A 21,412-nucleotide genomic window follows, 5' to 3' on the forward strand; every position below is an offset into this window, starting at 1 on the left:
CTTTTCTTCTTTCCATCCAGAGAAAGGATGACAGCTCTCCTTTCGATGAGCTCCACAGTCTTCCTCTGGAAAAAGCATGCTGAAGGCCCACCAGAGAAGACAATCCAGGACTGGTTTTTGAAAGTCTGCTGCAAAACAGCAAAGACCTTTCCCTGCAGAGACACCTGTGGTGTGGGCAGGTGAGGACCCTTGGCAGAGGACCATTGGCGGAAGGATCTCCACTGCCACAGCTATTTCCATGGCTCACAGACTGCTCCCGGCCTCTGGCACGGCTCTCAGGAGGGGCCAGGTCCTCTCAGTGCTAGGATCTCGGGTTCTTATCTCTTGTCCTAATGACCCAGAGCGGCCCCATTTCTTTCTATAGTGAGACTTGCCACTCACCTGTGACCTAAATATAAGTGACCAGCCATGTCACCATCCTCATTTCCTTTTAAAAATACCACGTGAATTACAGAACGCAACACCTAACATCTCTGCTATGAAACTCCACCGTTGTCTTATCAGTCACAACCTGCCAGAGGGACTGCAGCGGGCTTACTCTTAGCATTCAGTTCAATAAGGAATCTGCCAGGCTTACCTGTGAATCCCCAGGCCTCAATCCTCACCTTGCTCCTAGTTCCTGAAGCTTTCTCAAGCTTTGTATCAGTGCATTTGTTAAAATTATGTGATTTTAACACATTGCTCAGAAACGCAAAACCCAATGAATGGTGTCCAGACTGACATGCATTTGGAGTGTGTTCATGAGAGTGTTTGGGTGTTCTCAAAGATCACCTTGTGAGCACACACGCGCGCGCACATGTGCACATAGATACACACACACACAGTAATCTCCCAGCAAGACTGAAGAATGGCAAAGGCAGAAGAGCAGTCTGCAGTATGTAAGGGAAACTTAGGAAACGGAACCTGCTATTAGACTGGGCATTTTCTGACTTGAACTTTCAGAAACCGTTCATAGAAGGTAGCTGGCTATGGACTTAAAGATTGCAAGCTCTGAAGTACCTCTCCTCTCTGGAACTACAGGGTACATGGAGAGACCTCAAAATAAAGACCAGGAATGGTAGGTACAAGCACATTGGTGTCACCTATGATTGGCGATCAAAGTAGAAATGTTACACAAACTGAAGAACTGTCTTCGAGGAGGCTAGCTTCACATTCATGTTCTTTAAAGGTCTAGTGAAATTTCTTACAACATCACTAAATGAAAAGTATAAATCTCTTTCCTTCTTACTATACCAATTTCCCCAAAAGAAATTCTTTTAACTACTCTGCTTTATTATCAACGCTAATTTCTCCAAGGCAAAAGGCTCACTAGGGACAAATTTGTATTTCAAATGCAGTCCTATGAATTAGGATTCCTCAGTAAAGCTACTACTCAATGACATTTATAGGATGGAAAAACCAATATATATTGCTCTTTCTCTTCCTACAAAGGATGTCCTTGGAAAGGGGTTATAGGTCAAAATTATCTAAGTGGAATTGATGTGTGTGTGTGTGTGTGTGTGTGTGTGTGTGTGTGTATGTGTGTGTGTGTGTGTGTGGTTTCTATTATCTAACACATTTGATTTTTTAAAAATGGCCCTAAGCAACATGTTCAATGAACTATTAATTTTTATCCTCATGTAGTTCACCAAGTAAACACAGCATAATTGAGTGAGGCACAAACCCTGGCAGAAAGCCCAGAATAAGCTTCGATCGCAGACCCAGGCAGAATCTTAGCTGCCACTCCTTGCTCTGGCTCAGTCCTTGACAGCAGAGTGTAACCCTGGAGGAGCAGCGTAGCTGATCAGAAAGCCCATTTGTGCTTGGACCCAAGAGAAGCAGGAAGTGTGGCCTTGGAAATATATCGAAAGCTCTCTCAGATCACACGGCCTCGGACAGTGGAAGAAGGAAAGACCTTTCTGGAAACGTAGTTGATCAGAACTCTTCATATAAATGAACAGAGGATGAGAAAGAGAAAAAAAAGACCAAGTAGAAATAGCCATATGTCTCATGTGTTAAGAAGAGAAATCCAGACAGAGTGAGAACAGAAACTCCCCTTAGTCATCCCCAAGAAGTTTTGGCAGGCCCCTCCTTAAGAAGGAAACAGTATTTACCCTGTAGAATTGGGCTTAAAATGGCTGCATATCATTGCATATGGTTTTCATTATGCAGAGTGAGTTCACGCATTTTGAATTATTTTGCCATCTTCCTCCCATCTGCAACAGAACACTTTGATAGGAAAAGAGACTGGATTAGGTGAGCCTTACATGTCCTCTGTAGACTGCACTCAAGACCCAGACCCCAGGAGTAACTCCCAGGGAAAGAGTCTTGTGTGTAAAACATCTTGAGGTATTCTTTACTAAAGACTATCTATATTTATGTATGTCTTGAGGTATTATTAGAGGTAAAGAGAGAAGACTTTGCAAGTGCATATGACAGTGTTACCTTAGCAGTGTTGTACAATCATAAATCATGCACAGTTTTTTTCACATTATGTGGTATTGAAATATCTGATAGCACCCTCACCCACTGTTCTGTACATGTGATCTGTGTGTGTTGGCCTGATGTACACCGAGTAAGCAGATTTACCTTTGTTTGCTGAATGAGTAAAGGAATAGTAGATATGGTAAGTGTTTTGCAAGACGATGTGAAGTATATATGGTGAATAAGTAAAAATGACTGCATATTAGAGAGTCTAAGATTTAAAAAACACATTCATATATCTAGACTGGAATGCATCTTACTGTCTTTCATGTGAAAAAAATGGAATATTCTTAAAAACCATGCCTCTAGGAATCAGTTCTGTAGTGTTACTCTTGTCTGATTAAACTACAATGGCAGCACGTCTTCTCCCTGGCGGTGCTCCAGTTTGATGAATACATCACGTTTCTTACAGAGAGAGCATGGCTTGCACATACTCTGGACATACAGCTTCAGAAGGAAGGGAAGCAATTTTGTTTTTTCAGCACCAATGCTAAGAAGGAATGTCCCAATAATTCAGCCGTTCCATGGAGACATGAGAAGTGAGTGGCATTGTACTGTCTCATGGCTGAGTGTCTCACACACATCACTTTACATCATAAAAATCCATGCCTGTCATCCTAGCTACTCAGGAGAATGAGATCTGAAGGTCATGGTTCAAAGCCAGCCCAGGCAGGAAAGTCCCTCGGACTCTTATCGCCAAGTAAACCACCAGAAAACTGGAAGTGGCGCTGTGGTTCAAGTGGTAGGGTGCTTGCCTTAAGCTGAAGAGCTCAGGGACAGTGTCCAGGCCCAGAGTTCAAGACCTATGACCAACAACAATAACAACAAAAATCTTGTCATCCAGTGAAGCAAAGCAGGCTGGGGTTGTAGGCAGGAACAGAGCCGGGGAGGGCTGAGGGGTGCTGAAGAGGAATATGGCTTCACTTGCTTATGAGACTAGAATAGTGGAACTTGTTAAAACTGTTTTGAGAAGCGGGATGGGCATATAGGAGAGTGACAGAAGGAGACACTGCAGGTGTATATGGGTGAAACTCACAATGAAATCTTGTTGTACAATTACTGTATAGTAATCTTTTTAAAAAGAAAAACATTCCTGAAATCCAATCCCAGTCTCTATTGGCTTTTTTGTTCTTTTGGTTAAAAATTTTATTGATTCTAGTTCTTTGTTTTTAGCCAAGATTATAAGATCTTACACATTTCAATAAACTTTCTTAAAAATAAGCATCTCATTCCCTTGGTGTTAAAACACAGAACATCTGTGGGGTTTGTTTGATGTTATCTTCAGAGAAAGTTTATATCTTAGAAAGAAAATCAATGTCCTGGCTTCTCACTGTAGTCTTTTGCTTCCCAGAGGAATTCTGGGAGTTCCCAGAGGGATTTGATGATGATGACCGTGATGCCAGGGCCACAGCCCCCGCCCCTTAGTGGAAGTGAACGGCAGACATGCCTGGGCCTCTCGAGTGTGTGCGAGAGATGATCCTCCTCCTCCCCCTCCTCCTCCTCTTCCTCCTCCTCCTCCTCCTCTCCCTGCTGCAGACATCCTGGCCTACCCACCCACACCCTCAGACTGGAGCTCTGTCCTCCCTCACACCTAAAGCATGATCCTCCCTCACACCTGGAACTCGGTCCTCCCTCAGCCTGGAGCTCAGTCCTCCCCCTGGGAAGGACCCTAGAAGCAGCCTCTCTGGCATGTGAGCTGTGTGCGGGGCTCAGATCTAGGAAGGTGCCCAGGAGTGGTGGACATGGTGCTGGTGGGGAGCAGTCAATCACAGCGGTGTGCCCTCCTGCAGGGCAGCCGGGATGAGCCTGGGTCCTGGGTGACACCTCTGTCCCTCTCACTGCACCACCGCAGGAATCAACAGTTCCTGCAAGTCCTGCAGTATGGCTATAAAGGAATCTTATGGAAAGCCCAGCCATCGGAGGAGAGGAGGCAGCAGGAGGCACAGACTCACACGGAGTACAGATTTTCAAAAAGTATTCACCGATTAATTCACTCCACACGGCCCCTCGGCCTGTCCCAGGATGCATTTAGTGGAAAAGGATTTTGGTGGAGTGGAGCGGTTACCCCACGTGTGAACAAACATTTGAGCAGAGCACATCGATGAGATGTGATTTCTGCCACATGAAGACCCACAGAGACGGCGAGGGTTTCACAGCGAGGATTTCCCTTCCATGTTAAGTGTGATCCAGGGTCAGGTGAACTTGTGCGGACGCACCACAGACAAAGCCCTTGGCACAACCAGCATTTGAGAAGAGGAGGAGAGGACAGAGGAAGGGGGGGGAGAACACGGGGGAGAAGGAGGAGTAAGAGGAGGAGGGAGAATCAATTCAGTGGAGTGAAATGAATAGAAAGTTTTCCCAGGAACCGTTCTTGCGCCTGCCCGTGGCTCGCACCGGCAGTCCAGAGCACATTAGACATCACAGGAAGCACTGGGCTGGCTGAGAGCCCAGTGAGGAGGCTCCGTGCTCCGCACCCCTCCTTCCTCCAGGTGGGCCGGCGCTCTCCACCAAGCCTCACGCCCTCCGCAGTGTCTTCCGCTGACACACAAGGCGGCCATGCCCACCACGAGTGGATGGACACACTCGGGAAGGACGAGGTGGCTGTGCCCCCAAGTGGACGGACACACCTGGGAAGGATGAGGCTGGTGGACCGGGACTCGGACCTCCAGAGCCGCCTCTGCATCAGCTACCGTCCTCTCCGAGGATGACCATCTCTGCCTCCTGCCTGAGCACGCTGCCCTCAGGCACCGGTGGCGGGGCTGCTGCTCTGCACACATCCTGATTCATGCACCGATGGTGAAAAGCAGCACTGCCCGCAGCCCGCGGCTGGGACTCAGAGAGGGCCACAGTGGACACGTGCAAGACGTGTGGCTCGAGCCCAGCCGGACTTGAATGTTGGACTGCTGTCTGCCTCAGGCTTCTGTCAGGGACAGGCGGGGCCTCTGTCGGGGTCTCTGTTGGGGACAAGTTGGGTCTCTGTCAGGGACAGAGTGGATCTCTGTTGGAGACAGGTTGGGTCTCTCTTGGGGTCTCTGCTGGGGTCTCGGTTAGGGACAGAGTGGGGTCTCTGTCCGGGTCTCTGCCAGGGGACAGGCAGGGTCTGTGTGGGGGACAGGGTGGGTCTCTGTCGGGAACAGCCACCTCTCCCTTCCCCTTCACTGCCTCTCCACCCTCAGCTCAAGGAAATTGCATTTCAGCCAATCAAGGCAAATTAAATTTAAAATAAAGGAAAGTTGAAGTCATCCTTGGCCAGCAAAAACGTAGAATTTTATGTTGTTTGGATTTTGAGAAACAATCGTTTCCTCCCATGAACCAGACAGGCCGCATCGCTGCGAGAGACAAGACACCTCTCACCATGCCCTCCAGAAACGCTTCAAGATCCAGCATTGGAAATGGGTCAATGGGGGTTTTATTAAACCCAGGACTTGTCTTCCGCTGTCTGCCCGCAGTCTTTGCTGTCTGACTCTTCTATGCAGCCGCTCCTAGAATATTACTGCCCCCAGGAAAAGGGCCAGGACTTCCCGGCTGGGTTCCCAGCAAGGACTCGGAGACTCCCAGGGCTGGGTCCCTCTGACCTCTGCTCCCAAGAGGGTCCCAGCTAGCAGCGGCCTTCTCACCGCCCTCCTCTAAGGGGTCAGCGCTGACTGGAAGGCCAGGGCCACACCTAGGTCAACCTCTTCCCACACCAGGTCTGTCTAGTTGCCCCTTCCCTTCCCCTGCCCCTCTCCTATAGCTGCCCTCCTCCTCCCCTGCACCTGCCCCAGCCCTGTACCTTCCCCTCCCTTATAGCGCCCCCTCCCCTACAGCTGCTCCTCCCTTCTAGCTCCCCCTCCCCTGCACTTGCCCTTCCCCTACACCTGCTCCTCCCCTACACCTGCCTCTCTCCTACATCTGCCCCTCCCTACTCTGTCTTCCTGTTGTTCCCAGGATTTTTCCATCTTCTCTTTCCTTCATCTTTTAAATTTATTTTTATTTTCTTGGAATCTAGGCATTTGGGCTCTTCAGTATTTCTAGAAAATACAAGTATAATTATAAATAAATAGATAGAGGTAACCTTGGGCACCAGAGAGGTTTGTGTTGTAGACCCAGGATCAAAAAAATGGCATGCACTAGCCTAATCCAGCCAACTGCCTGTGCGGGGTGGAGGGGGGGACTAAAACTGGGTTTTATAGTTCCCATGGCATGCATAGAACATCACAAAATTCAAGTGTGTGCGTGCAAGGCAGGTGTGTCAGGTCCTAGCCACTTCCACCCCTCCAGTCACCAATGGCTGCCCGCTAGATGGCTGCTTACATGCCACTTGAGTTCCTGGTGCCAGGGCTCCTCCTACAGAATTGCCTTCTGGCTGTGTGTCTGCTGCCTTCTGGCTCAGCCTAGATACTTGTGTGCCTGCCTCTTGTGCTGTTTTGCCCTTGACTTGGGTCTGCATTCACTGTCAGGCTCAGAGCTCAGTGCTCTGCCATCCAGACAGTGACCATCCAGCCTTGTAGAAGTGACTAAAAATCCCTCTGTTTTACTGATGTTAATCAAGTGAATGCAACAACATCTGTGTTTGCTGCAGATTCTAAGCCCACAGAAGGACCAGAGTACCACGCTCAGTTGACACCATGTCAAGCAATCTCTTTTCCATGCTTCCTGCTTCTTGCTGCAGAGGTTTGTGCATTCACTGGACTTCAACCAAGTCAGACACAAAACCAAGTCTCCATGGAACCACAGAAAAGTTCTGTCAGAGGAGGGGGCCCAGCAGCTGGTGGGGCTGAAGGCCGCAGCAGCATCTGACCAAATTAGGGGATGGAGAGGGTTTCCCTGGCCTCACATTGTGATTCTAGAGCCAATGCTAGAGCCGAGCATGGGACCTGCTCAGTTCCTGTGCCTCCAGTATGGGCCTTGTTCTTCCCTACACTTGGCCTGGTGGACAGATGCCGCCAAGTGATGGGACAGGCCTGCAGCAGAGAGCGTCCACCCAGAGTGCCATGTCCCTGCACTGAGCGTCCACCCGCATGACACGTCTCCACAGTGAGCATCCACCCTGCGTGACACGTCTCCACAGTGAGCATCCACCCTGCGTGACACGTCTCCACAGTGAGCATCCACCCTGCGTGACACATCTGCACAGTGAGCACCCACCCTGTGTGACACATCTGCACAGTGGCCGTCCACACAGCGTGACAGGTACCCACCATGAGTGTCCACCAGGCGTGACACGTCCACAGTGAGCGTCCACCTGGCATGACACGTCTCCATGCTACGGGGGTGGGGAGGGGTAGTGTCACGGTTCTAAAAGTAGCAGAGGTGGAATTTCAACTCTGTCTTCTTAACCACAAAGTCTGTTCTCTTCCCACTGCTCAGGAAACAACACCCCTCAAAAGGAAGAAGACAGGAAAGAGCTCTCAGCGTGACACGGCCCCTTCCACATCCCCTCTTCCTGGGATCAAAAGTCACAGGGAGAGCAGGAAAGTCGCCCTCTCCCAACTATTCCCTAAGAAATCACGATCACAAGCCAGGTCCAGGAGGGGAGGCAGAACCCTGGCCTTCTTCTCCCAAAGTCCTGTCCCAGAGTCGAAGGAAGAACGGCTTATGTAAGGGAAACTACTACACGGTGTCCTGGAGCCTCAGCCTCGTGGGGATCTGCTGCCTGAGGCTCTGTGACAGGCCTGCCAGGCCTGTGCACCCACACCTTGGGACTGTGCGACCCACAGGGGCCTTGAATACGGGCAGAGGCTGGCTACCACAGCCGGGGAGCCCACCTTCAACCCAGGTAGCCCTGGTTGAAGACAGCACCGTAGGGAGCCAAGGGAAGGGAGGCGGGGAGCAGAGAGAGGCCTGGGGAGGCGCCCTCTGTGGTCTGAAGGGAGGCTGGAGTACAGAGGCCACTCCTGCTCCCCAGGTCCCTGAGTCCCTGCGGCTCTTGGGCTCCCCTGTGTGGCCTGGCAGGGTAACTGTCCTCAGATCCTCTCCACAACTGACAAGAGCCACACACCCCTTCCCTCTGCACCAGCCTACCTCATCCCCTTCCTCATGCCTCTGCTGGCCCTGTCACAGGACAAACGGTGGCACTGGAAGGCCGGGCCACGCTGGCGGTGTAGCTTGGAGTGCAGGCATTTGCAGAGGGACATGAACCATGGCATTGGCAGTTCACACGGTCGGACTCAGAGGACAACAAGAGTCCAGAAGCCTGGACCGCGCCAGGGAAGCTCCAGTCTGCAGACTAAGTTACGGCAAGGAGTGTGGCCTCGATTGCCTCTGTCTCCAGCTGCATGCATCACCTTCCACGCAGAGCAAAGGGCCCCACAGCCAGCGACTGCTCAACATCCACGCACTGCTCAACATCCACACACAGCAAAGGGCCCCACAGCCAGCTACTGCTCAACATCCATATGCAGAGCAAAGGGCCCCACGGCCAGCCCATAACTCACAAGGCCTTGCAGAGTGAGCTGGCGAAGAAAAAGAGAAAGTTCAAGCCAGGTGCCGGTGGCTCACACCTGTAATCCTAGCTACTCAGGAGGCTGAGATCTGAGGATCACGGTTCAAAGCCAGCTGAGGCAGAAAAGCCTATGAGACTCTTATCTCCAATAAACCACCAGAAAACTGGAAGTGACGCTGTGATCTAAGTGGTAGAGCACTCGCCTTGAGCTAAAGAGCTGAGGGACAGTGCCCAGGCCCAGAGTTCAAGCCCCACAACCAACCAAAGAAGAAGAGGAGGAGGAGGAGCAAGAGGAGGGGCAGGAACAGGAGGAAGAGGAGGAAGAAGAGGAAGAAGAAAAAGTTCAGAAAAGGCAAGCCAACGAAGGGACCCAGTGCATCCGCTGTCCCATCCTAAGGACAGCTTCTTCCTCCTGCCTCAACACGATTTACAACAGCAACAGTGCTTGATTTGGGTGCACAGAGGTGGGGACTGCGATTCACGGTACCTGTACACCATGCCTGTCTTCGCCTTCGTCGTTTCCTGAAAGGAGAGGCCGTGGGCACGCAGAAACCTCTCCAGATGCCCAGGCTCCACGGCCGCGCCAGGCCTGCCCGGCCAGCGAGCGCCCTGGGCCGGAGCCCTGACCACTGTGTGCTGGCGTCTGCCTCTCAGGGCAGACTCGCCAGACCGGGCCATCCCCAGTGTGGGGCTGGGGATGTCTGCGCAGGCCGGCTTGTAAAGGTGCATGCTTCCCAGGCAGACCTCGGCGCTAGCACTGGCGCCGCTTGGCTGGGCCGCTTGGCTTCCAGTGTCCCTAAAAGGAATCGGCTTGCTTTCCTGTCTCCTTATTTTGTGGATTCGAACAGACTCGGTCCCAGCGGAGCTGCTGGGTACAGCTCTGCCAAGACCTGGCCAAAAAAGAAGAGCCGGTGGAGGCCAGCCATTCCCCTTGTCTCTTCAAAGGTCTGAAAGCCAAACATAAGCAAGGACACACTGACCTGAGAAGGAGCGCAGGGCCCTTTCCCATGCCTCTCTATTTAGACAGAAAGGGAGGAATGTGTTCGGCTGGGGGCCAATGATCTGTGTTCACAAAGACCGTACACAAGGCCTTGGTGTGATCCTTCACTGCAGAGTGAGACATCGCCAAAGGACCAAGTGTTCATAACTGAATAATTTTTTATAATGGTGCCATGATTCATTTGGGTGAAAAGTTCATTAAACATTTCCATGTTTTCAGATGCTGCTGTCAAGAGATAGGAAGAAATCAGTTTGGTGGGTTTAAAAAACAAAAAGCTCACACAAATATGGACAACTGATTTTTATAACAACAACAACAGGAAAAAAAAAAAAAAGCAAAAGTCTGAGAGCAAGTCTGTGGGGGAAGACATCCCCACTGGAGTGACGATGAAATACCAAAATAAATGAGAAACAGGCCCTTGACATGAGCCTTGTATTTGTATAAAAGTTGAAAGCAGATTATGAACGAGGAGAAAAATATGAAGTAAGTGAAAAAGTATATAAAAGTAAAATAAAACGTATTCTAGGAAAACACAGGGGATAAATGGTAGGACCAAGGTCCTAGTGAGAATCCTGAGACTGGATGTCCTTCTGGACAATCTCCGAAATCTTAGAAGTGGAACATGATATCCAGACTTCTCAAATGACTGCTGTTTAATTTCATAGTCCAAGTACCATAGATTAGTTCATCATCACTTGGATGGTAGTAAAAGAAGAGCCCAGAATAGGACACATTTCCTGCTCCCATGTTTCTCAACTGGTATAGAATGTTGACTCCACTGGATATTCATTCATCAGAAAATATTTTTAAAACACAGTTAAACTTAATACTACCTTGCATAAATGACCATCTGGAACATAAAATATTACAAACAGTTTGGAACACTTAATGTTTTGTTCAGCAGGCGTGTGGATAGTCTCCTAATTCCTACACTAACTTGGGGACAGGGAAGTCTGCTCTTTCCAAACCTGCTCCCCTCAGGAATTTTTTTTTTCCAGTTGTGGGACCTGAACTCTGGGCCTGGCTGTCCCTTAGTTCTTCAGCCCAAGGCTAGCGCTCTACCACTTGAGCCACAGCTCCACTTCCAGCTTTTTCTTTTTGCTTATGTGGTGCTGAGGAATCGAACCCAGGGCCTCAGGCATGCAAGGCAAGTGCTCTACCACTGAGCCACCTTCCCAGCCCCCCTCCCTCAAGAATTATTTGTGTGGATTAGTTTCTCTTTAGTTCTAGGGACAATCAAATAATTCAACCATGCTTTGGGACAGCTTGTGGCACTCCTAACATTCATTGATGTAACAAGATTAAGTTAGAAAATTCAGATACAAAATGCACTTTGGCTTTGGTTCTTTGTTTTAACTGAGAAGCTCTTAACTGTCCTAAGCAGCCCCTCCACATTTCCACACATCTTGTCCAAGGAGCCAGGAAGGAAAATGTCAGACTGCAGTGAGGGCCAGGCAGTTGTTGTTTTTAAATGAGATTAGACACAACGCCAGGCTGGGTCGGCCTTCTGTGCTCAGACTGCCTGGCCACTCTCACAGGGAGTCCTGGAGGGGTTTGTCACTAGGAACTGGAGCATGCTGTGGTTGAAGATCCTGTTCAAAGCACATTCTGGCTCCGCAACCGCAGCCTGACTGGCGACCCGCCCTGGCTCCCACCCAGCGCTCCCGGCTGGGCGTCCACGGGACCCCACTCCTCGGGACACCTCGGCCCCAGTCTGGCCCCGGCGTTTCCCTGCACCCAGCCAGGGTGGCCTGCAGCTCTCCAGGGTCTCCTCCACACCCAGGAGCTCCAGGGAGGGTGAGCCCTACCACCCCAGAGACACAGACATTGAGCCAGGCCAGGTCTCTAGATTGGGCTTTGAACAAGGGCCTGGCTTGGTCTTCTGTGTTTGGGGAAAGAGCCAGACTCTGCTCTAACACCTCTCAGTGGCAGTGGCCCAGCTGCTCCCAAAGCCCATTTTCCTCTCTTCCTAGCTGAGCACTTGGACTACATTTCCCATCATCCCTCGGTGGACAGTAACTGAAGACCCATGGGAGGCTATAACAAACATGCAATGTCTTTAAGGATTCTTCCATGTTCCACCCTAGGTAATGTTTTACAGATAGTTTTGTTCATATTTCATAAGTGAAGCAAGTTTCTGTGCTGCACACAAATCACCAGTGGAGCTATCATTTTCCTGTCATGCAGCTGGAAGTAAACATAGCTAGGAGTCCAGGAAGCCTTCTGGAAGCGTCCTCAAACCCATCTACAGAAAGGCAACTTGAGGAACAGCACATTCTGCTTTTGACATTAACTTATGAGACAACAAAATAATAGGTCACCATCATTGTCCAGACACATCAAGGGAGGAATTCTGAGCACTGGGGTATGAAGAGGAAAGAACTAGCAATGAGAATTGCCTTCACTTTTCTGAGCTATGCAAACACCCAGTTCTGCAAATTAGTCATGTAATTTTTAAATGCACTAAATTCCAGCAACACACAATCTTTCCTTCTCAAAATGGCCATGCTGCAAAAATAAAGAAGGACGAGCATTTTTCACCTTGGATGATGAAAGATTTCCCTCTTTAACACACTCTATAACACACATGGGGAGCAAGGGGCTGTTGCCCACCCGTGAACAGCACTGGCCTGCAGAGGACCCTAGAAGTTGTTCATTTGGAATTACACTTTAGCCAATCTTTTCTTTTCTTTCTTTCTTTCTTTTTTTTTTTTGGTCAGTCATGGGGCTTGAACTCTGGACCTGAGTGCTGTCCCTCAGCTCTTCAGCTCAGGGCTAGTGCTCTACCACTTGAGCTACAGCTCCACTTCCTAGCCAATCTTTTCTGACTCTAGGACAAGTCGCTGTTGTTTAAGCAGAAAAGAGGAGAGATTTGCTTTTTCTCACTGAAGACATTTGTTTCCCACTGAACTTCATTATCTCACTGATGATCCCCTCTGACGTGATAAATGGGGTCATATAATAGAGCAGGGATTTTGCGTTCCTGTGTTAGAGTCTAAATGGAAGTCCAAAGTGAGTCGCAGAATATATTATGGAAAGAAACCATTATTAAGGCTTTCCTTTGACATTTTTCCCCAGAGGCTCTTTAATAATAGCTTCAACATTTATAGATGTGAGGGTTATGTAATGATTTGAGAAATGAGTTGTGAGCTGAAATCACTTCTAACGCTGCCAGTTTCACTGGAGCCTTGTTCAGATGAGCTCACCTTCCCCGGGGTTCTTGGTCCACAGCCCCCAGCCTTGGCACCCCGGCCATCACAGGACAGTAAACGATTTCCCAGAACATTTCCAGAAGGCTTATTTTGTCCTACTTTGTGCATATTGGCTTTTGAATTGTGGCTTAGAATGGGAAGCATCTACTTTATTCCAAGTAAGTACAAGCATTTTGGGGTGTGTCTAGCAATGTTCAGACTTAATTCTATGTCGGATGCTTTCACAGATAAATTATGTTGCAGAATTTCCAGGTTAGTGCCCAACCTCTGCAAAAGACCTTTTCCACATTTTGACCAGTTCGTTAAAGACTATTTTTCAATTCTCAAAGAAGTTGTATTATTATTTCATGAAAACTGTCTTTCTGGCATTACGTTCACAGTGATTCCCCTTGCAAAATTGTCTTTAACTCCTTACCTGTTATTTATTTATTTATTTTACTAATCACAGGAAATAAGCAGCTTTGAGTTTCTGGTCCCAACAGACACTTTGTTCTCCCTGAGTGCTTTCCTTTATTACTGGGTTTGTGAGGTGATCCTTCTTTTGTACTATCTGAGGCTGAGGGAGTCTGCAGGGGTGCACATCTTCACAGCGCCCTGCCCCTGCCCGGCCTCCGCCCCTGCCCCACTGCAAGTGTCCACTAACCATGTGTTCAAGGCAAAACACAGCCTTCCCCTCCCAGCTTCTCACAGGAAACCAGACCGTTGCCAAGTCTGCCAGACATTTTCCAACAATTTCTGAACTCCTCCTCTGACTTTTAACCTGAGAAAAACCTTAACTCTCTGCCTGCCAGCCTCTTCTCAAGGCAGGGCAGCAGGGATGGGGGGGTGCTTTCTAGAAAACAAGCCATGGAGCCCCTTTGCCTGAGCCTTGCACTTTGCAATGGGCATCCTGCAGGCCCAGTCGTGCGGGCCTGCGCTTCCCAGCAGGGAAGAAAAAAGCAAAGCTTCCCCTTTCCAGAGCGTCTGCCAGGGGCCTCTCTTGAGGCCCAGCCCAGCCCAGAGCCCAGCCTGGAGCCCACTGAGGAGCGAGGAGCTCACCTGTGTGGCATGCCCGTGACACAAGCCGTCGTCTGCTCGGTGGACAGGTCACAGAGCTTCAAGTACCAGTTCATCTCCACTTCCCGAAGCAGAGCCAGCTGCCGGGCCCTGAGCTGGCTCTGCCCTGAGGCGCTGGGGCTGCCGTCCTTGACATTTTCAGAGGCTTTCTTGGGAGATTTGTCTTTCCCCCCAACAGCAAATACAGACTGCTTCCTTAACTTGGGATTCTCTTCTGAGATCTGAGAGCCAGCCGCACCTGTCCGGGCTGCCAGCATCCTGGAAACTCCACTCTGTTCTTCAGTGAAGACTCCAAGTCACTGGCATCAAAGTAATGTGAATTGATTTTTCTCTTCTGCCTCCCCCTGCCTCCCGCCCCTGCCCCTGCACGCCGGTCCCCTAACCTCGTCCTGCCAGAGCTGTAACTGAGCCCCACAGGACTCTGGGTGTAAGGGAATCCATCTCTAATGTTTCCTGACGGACAGGTCAAGCAGCCGCTACCTGTTTCATTCTGGAACATGGAAATTTTGAAAACAACTCCTGCAACTTGATACTCCTGGGGTTTTATGGTGCTATTTCTTCTGTAAATTTCTTGCAACAGATAACCCTGGACCTGCCGTCCTGAGTTTGGGGTAAGTTGTGTTTGATTATATGAGAGTCACACAGAATGATATCTGAGCCTCATCAGGTCCCCTTGAATTTTCAGAACTTTCAATGTGAATTTCCCCAAATAAGTATGCCGGTATCAATGCAAGAAAAGGGTCATTTCTCTGTTATAAACCTTGCAGTAAATTGGTAAGTTTATTTCATTTTCCTTTAGGAGCAGATAGGCCTTTTTAAATGTCAGTGAATTGGGTCACAGGATTTTCTATGTAGGCATAAGTCCATCACAGCTGATGGACTTTCTGAATACTTCCAATGCATGGCAGGAGAAATACCTTCTAATAAGACATTTCTGCCTCAGTAAGACTGAGACCAAAGTGGGAGTGAGAGAGAGAGAAAGCAAAAGACGGAGGGAGGGATGATGAGAGTCTGCTATGTGTCTGTTCACATGAAAAGCCAGCCAGGAGAGAAAGTGTAGCTCGTGGTCCTGTGGTCAGTGTTCACGGATCCCTTAGGTGTGCCTGCAGGCCTGACCTCTGCCTGACCTCTGCCTGGCACGGGGACAGTGAGGTCCAGGCCCACTGCAGGCAGCCATGGCAAAGTCAGCTGGTTTCCCCTGAAGCTCAGGAATCCACCTGCATCACGTTTCCTGGTGTCAGCCGTATGCCAAGAACCAGAGGTACATGAATTTTCCCGGTTAGGTTAAATCATAGAGGAGAGCCAGATCTGATGGGCACCAAAAGGCAAACCAGGAAGCAGGGGAGAGGGAGATTCTAAAGAGACAGAGGGCGGGGTTCCCTCAGGCTGGTGTCTCTGAGGGTCCCCATGGCTGTAAATTAATCAGCGCCAACCGGGGGCAGCCACGACACTGCCACAACTCTCCCCTCTTCACAGTGAAGCTGTTTAGTGTTCAGAGTCATCTCAGACAGGAGCTGACTCCAGCACATAGACCCCCGAGACCTGCCCTCCATGCAGGCAGCCTGTCCATGGTGCTGTGGGCCATGTGTTTGTATTCCTGAAGCCACAACCGAAAATAATAAGTGACTTCAACCCTTGTCCTGCACTTTTATTCACTTCACCGTCGCCCGTGCCCCTCTGACCCGGTAAGCCACTCCAGGAGGACCACATACCTCTGCAGAGAGTCTGGGCTGCATGGATGGGCCCTAAGGGGGGGGCAGCTGGGGGTAGGACAGGGCCCCCCAGGCTGAGAGTGGAGATTGCATCAGAACCTTTCCCACCCTTCTTATCCCAGTCTCCATATCCAGAGGAGGAAATGGGGCCCGAGAGGGGCAGGCTGACCCCGCTTGGAGCTGCTCCGAGGAGCATTTAACCGCCATAGCCAGTGAATGCCACACACACACACACACACACACACACACACACACCTGTTTTTCAAAGAGCCAACTCCTCAACATACCACAGATTTGAGCACATCTGCAGTCCCATCAAAGCGAAGACTTCTCAAGTCACCAGCTGTCTGTTCTCCTAACGAGCAGATTGGAATTCTAACAGGGCTTAGAGGCTCCATTTAACTACAGCCATCATCGGTAAAAATGCAATCTGAGCCAGGCACTGGTGGCTCACACCTGTCATTCTAGCCCTCAGGAGACTGAGATGTGAAGATAGAAGTTCAGAGCCAACCAAGGTAGAAAAGTCCATGAGATTCTTATCTCCACTTAATCATTTCAAAGAGCCAAAGTGGTAGAGTGTTAGCCTGGAGTGGAAAAAAAAAAAAAAGTCAGGCAAGAGTGCAAGGCCCTGAGTTCAAGCCCCAGTACCCGTGTGCCCCACCCCACACCACCTCTGGCTAACACATAACACAATCTGAAAAATACACCATGGGCGCATGGGATTCTTGGCGGTTGGCAAGCACACGTCGTGGATCTTCATGAGAACCAGGCAGAGGGGAACAGCCACAGGTCTGACCTAGAAGAACGGGGCCCTTGGCTGCACAGGAAGCTTGCATAACATGTCAGTCTCTGTCCCGGGAGGCCTTGTGTTATGAAATAGACCTGCTTGAACAAATCGTTCCTCTCCTCCAGGGAGACGGGCTTCTCGTCCTGTTACTCCCACGACAAGCTCCACAACACCTATTAGTGAAATGTCCTTCAAGGAATGAAAGCCTCCTGTCTCTTCTAGAAAGGCCTAGCTCGGGTCAGGTAGGCACCTGAACACCTGCAGACACCTCACCTGTCCAGAACACAGAGCTGACCCAAAGTGGCACAGCCAGCGTGGGTCGTGGGGCCGGGTCGACACGGCCCACAGGAGGGCTCTCTGTTGCTTCACATACCCAGATCGCTGGCTCAGAGAAGCCCTGGGCTGGTACGTCTCCGTTGCCTCCCTTCTGAGTGATCTGGTCTCCTTAGAACCGACAGATGTCTCAAAATTCAACTCTAAAACAATCATCTGCCAATCCCAGAATGGGTCTTGGGATATTTTACTCCAGAGAAAGATGGTCACTTTCCCAAACAGGCTGAAGAATCCTCGAATCCTGGTGCTCAACTCACAGGTGTCATCCAGTTCAGTGACAGAACCATTTCCCCCACTAACTGACCCACAAGAGTAATAATTTCTAATACACTCCTCCAATAATAACTGAATTACAAAGCCAGGAAGAAGAGAAAGTTTAACAAGGATATTGTAGTGTCTGCTTTTAGAAACAGTTCCAGAACAAATAAATAAGAAAGCCTTTCATCCACTCTACAGGTGAATCTAAATCTAGATCTCCTAATTGGATTTCTATGGTGCTCGTCACAGAAAACAATCGCATATTCGGTTTTTCCGGGTGAAGTACGAATACTTTCCCTAAACCTCAGACCTTAAAGTAATCATTGAAGTTTCAAGTGAAGCAGCTGTAAAATAAAAATTTAAAAATCCCCAAAGGCCAAGTTACTTAATGGCTTTGCAGAGTACTTCTTAAAACACCGTAATCAGCTGTTGAATGGCGTTTTCATGCATACCAATTCAACTACTTTACCTCCAGAACAGTGGGTTGGGCTTGAATTTCTTTTCTCACTGTCTCACCCCTGACGGTGCCCCTCACGTGCTGGGCATGAGCCAGTTCCCACGTGTAGAATTTGCCTGTGTGCCTCTGACACCCCAGATCCCGGCTTCCTCCTGTAAAAGACAACAAGGCTGCAGAGCACGCCCAAGGTTATCCAGATAATTAGCATCCAGAAATAGAATCTATGCCTGTTGATGTCCCAGACTATGCGCAGCTGATCATTCTCGAGGTGCAGAAAGTACTTTTGTTACCCATTTCTCATAATTAAAGATGTTTAATTCATGTACTGTATAAAATAAGCATATGTAATAAGTATATATGTGTGAATATATGTCTCTGTATAAGTAAATATATAACAGATGTGCATGTGTGTATATTGACTTATTTATTCATTCATTTACTGTCACGGACTTTGCAGTCCCTAAAATGTCCATCGTGCTGTGGGCAAAGAGAATGCAGACTAGGTTAGGGAGTTGGATGGGGCTGAAGACTGAATCCTAATTCTGCTGCTTGTGAGATTGCTAAAGTTAGGAGATTTGTTAGGTCCTACTTTAAGAAAACATATATGCAAAGCCCCTAAGTCGGTGTTACTTGTGGGAAAGAGGGAGAGGTGCCCTTAAACAGCTTTCTGTCTGGATGAACCACTTCATCCAGTCATAGAGTACGTATTGGCCCTGTCTACGTGATTCTTGACGCTAGGGCCTCAGCAGCGAGCCCAGTGGACAAGCCCACACCACCTGCGGCTTATACTTGGCAGAGGGCAGACCGGTGGGAGACAGGAAATGCAGACATAAACAAGGGCATGATCCTTCTGACGCCACGGGGTGCTGGGGTGGAGAACAAATGGTGTGGGGGAAGTTTAGGACTTGAAATAAGCTGCTAAGGAAAGCCATTCTGACTGACTAGAGTTGGTGGACCCATCGCTTCCTTCCCTTCTCCTGGTCTGTCAGTTCTGTGACATTCTACACAGTTTCTCAAATCCTTCCCTGGTGGCACTGTATTCCCCACATAGACCCCCTTTGATGGGTTCCTCCACATTGCTTTATTGCAGCTCAGTGTGACAATGCAGTAGTAGTGCCTCGAAGCCAGCATTCGTCAAGGTGCCAGTCTGCTCTGGACACACATTCGGCACAGGGTAAGCATAATCACACTATGGCCCCCTTCACTCTCTACGTTTGTGCTCTATGCAAAACAAACAGGGAAAAAATGACTGGAAAGCATCAGAAAATTGGAGAGCTGGGACACCAGGTGGCCAGTGTATTTTATACTTCTTAAATTCCTTCTTTCCTTTGACCATATTTTTGGCATGCTTCTAAAGATTGTGTGCTTGTGTTTTCCCTGGCTAGAATGTGAATTCAGGACAAAAATCACGTCCTCCTTTTTCCAAGTCTATTCTACCTTCCTTCCCCTTCTTGGGAAGAGAATTCCTGCTATACTACACCCAGAAATGAGCAAGAACTTTCAACTTTTTCCCAATTGACCAAGGAAAATCTAAATCTTACCACTAATAGGTAGGCAGAAGAGACTCTGTGTGTTTCCTGGACCATCTGTGGATTTTATGTTGCGCTCTGCCAGCAAATAACCTCTCACTGTAAATACACACATGAGCAGAACAGAACTTCCCTCTTCTTCTCCACCCCTGCAGGGGTCCCAGGAGAGAGGACTGTGCTGCTGGCACACATCTGCATGGCAGATCTCACAGGCTCTGAGAGCTCAGCTGTCCTCTCTGTGTCTTGATTATACTGACCCAAAACACCAGCCTCCTGCTCCGCAGGGTACTTGATACTGTACAATGATAGCAGTCATGGCGATATTAAGGAATCCAGCTTTGATATCAGAGAAACATCACATGAGCCCCTACTCCTCTGCCCTAAAATAAAACATTAATGTGTTCCGGTCGAAGCTATGTATCTGTTTACTGTACTTCAAATGAGCAGTCTGAAAGGACTATAGTTTAAAAACAAATTGAGTTCATTTATGAAAGAAAAAGATCACTGCTATCTTTCCCCTGGCTTCAAGGCAGAGAAACATGTTCAGCTTTTATGGGAACAGAAGCATTACAGTACGGGCAGAATTGTGGCAGATACTTCAAGTGCCCACCGTTAGAGTTCATGGTAAGCCGCCACAAATGATGTACCTGGTCCTTGCTTTAATATTCTAAAATCACATGCATATGCATACATATTCCAGTCATCAGGGGATTCCCGCAACTTGAAGGGAACGAAATATAAATGTGGACTAGTAGCACTTCCGTTCTTTTTTAGGTGATATGTTGTGTTTGTTTTTTAAATTCTCTTTAAGTAGTTGAACAAAGGAATTGCATTTTAACAAAGCAACTTATAAATAAACTTACGCACATCCTACTATATGTTTTATTGATGACATCACAGTCAGCACTCAGTGATGGCCCTGACGACATCACTGTTAGCCAATGAGCCCCCTTCCCATAGCTTAGCCTGCTCCTTCCCCTCTCCACAGCTTGGCATGCTACCTTCCTAGGCAACACTAGGCGCATATAGTAAAGGCATCAGCCTCCAGCCCCCTTTACCTTGGGATGGCACTCCTCTGGGGCAGCTACCACCATATAAGGCAACAAGAGCCCCTTAGAGTGACCTTCAGGTCTGGGCAGTTGCAGGACCCTTATCTATTACTTGGACAGCAGCCATAAATCCTAGTCCACCATGATGAAGCCCCTGGCTCTCATGTCCACACCAGGGTCTCTACCTCCTTGCCCTTTCTAGCCCCTTCTAGCCTCCCTAGGATATGTAGATCACCTCATACAATAGCTGGCGATTCTTCTCACTTCTCCCTTGTGAGAAGGGCTCTTGCCTGCCCCTTTCCCAGCAATAAACCTTTCTTTGTTCTCTGTACCTGGATGATGGTGTGGTTCTCTGGCAAAGTCTAACTTATTCTAACAATCACAGCCTCCAATGATGACCTGAGGACATCACAGTGACTGGTCAGCCTCCAGTGATGATCTGAGGACATCACAGTCACCGGTCAGCCTCCAGTGATGATCTGAAGACATCACAGTCACCGGTCAGCACCATGATGACCCTGATGACCTCTTGGGTTTTTCATCTCTCAAGGTCATCACAATCACCATGCATTCCCTGAAATCCTCTGCAAATATCTCACATGTCTGCTGCACACGTTATTTCTACGTTCTGTGGATACCATGTCTGCTTTAGGCTTTGCTGCCTGGTCTGGTAGAGAGGCCAGCGGTGTGGTCCTGCTCCCAGTCTGTAGCACAGACATGTTGACCCATACACCTCTCTAGCAGGGAGCACGCTTCACAGCTCTCTCGTCTTTGCCCGAGGCTGTGTAAGCTTGCGGCCTGTAGAATGTGAGCACAAATCATGTGTGGCATGGCATGGATCTGGAGGGCTGAGTACCTCACAACATTCCTCCCCACCCCCCAACAGGAGCTCATCACTCACCGATGGGAGCCACGCATGACCTGGAAGAGAGTCAGGAGCCAGCCGTGTGGGGCTGGGGGAGGAGAGGCGGAGGTGGGGTTCCTCCACAGGAGTAGCCAAGGGTAAGGCTGCAACAGCTGCACAAGTACCACATCCTAGCCTGAAAGAGACAGGCAGGACTGAAAGGAGGTGGCGAGACCTGTGGCTATGCCACAGTGGTCACAGATGCAAGAATGAACAAAGACCCCACCT

The 21,412-nt window shown here is 49.1% G+C and overlaps 1 protein-coding gene across 1 annotated transcript in view; it reads right to left on the bottom strand.

Annotated features, from left to right (window-relative positions):
* Kcnab1 (potassium voltage-gated channel subfamily A regulatory beta subunit 1) overlaps positions 1-9,631 on the bottom strand; it is a 216,565-nt gene extending 206,934 nt beyond the window's left edge. The window contains exon 1 of the mRNA XM_070022896.1: positions 9,375-9,631. Within this exon, the coding sequence (XP_069878997.1) occupies positions 9,375-9,616 (242 nt within the window). The 5' untranslated portion in view covers positions 9,617-9,631. The remainder of the gene's footprint in view (positions 1-9,374) is intronic.
* Positions 9,632-21,412: the final 11,781 nt, after the last annotated feature.

Source organism: Dipodomys merriami, unplaced genomic scaffold (genome assembly GCF_024711535.1).
Source record: "Dipodomys merriami isolate MVZ:Mamm:240054 unplaced genomic scaffold, mDipMer1.0.p SCAF_154, whole genome shotgun sequence".
Taxonomy (NCBI): domain Eukaryota; kingdom Metazoa; phylum Chordata; class Mammalia; order Rodentia; family Heteromyidae; genus Dipodomys; species Dipodomys merriami.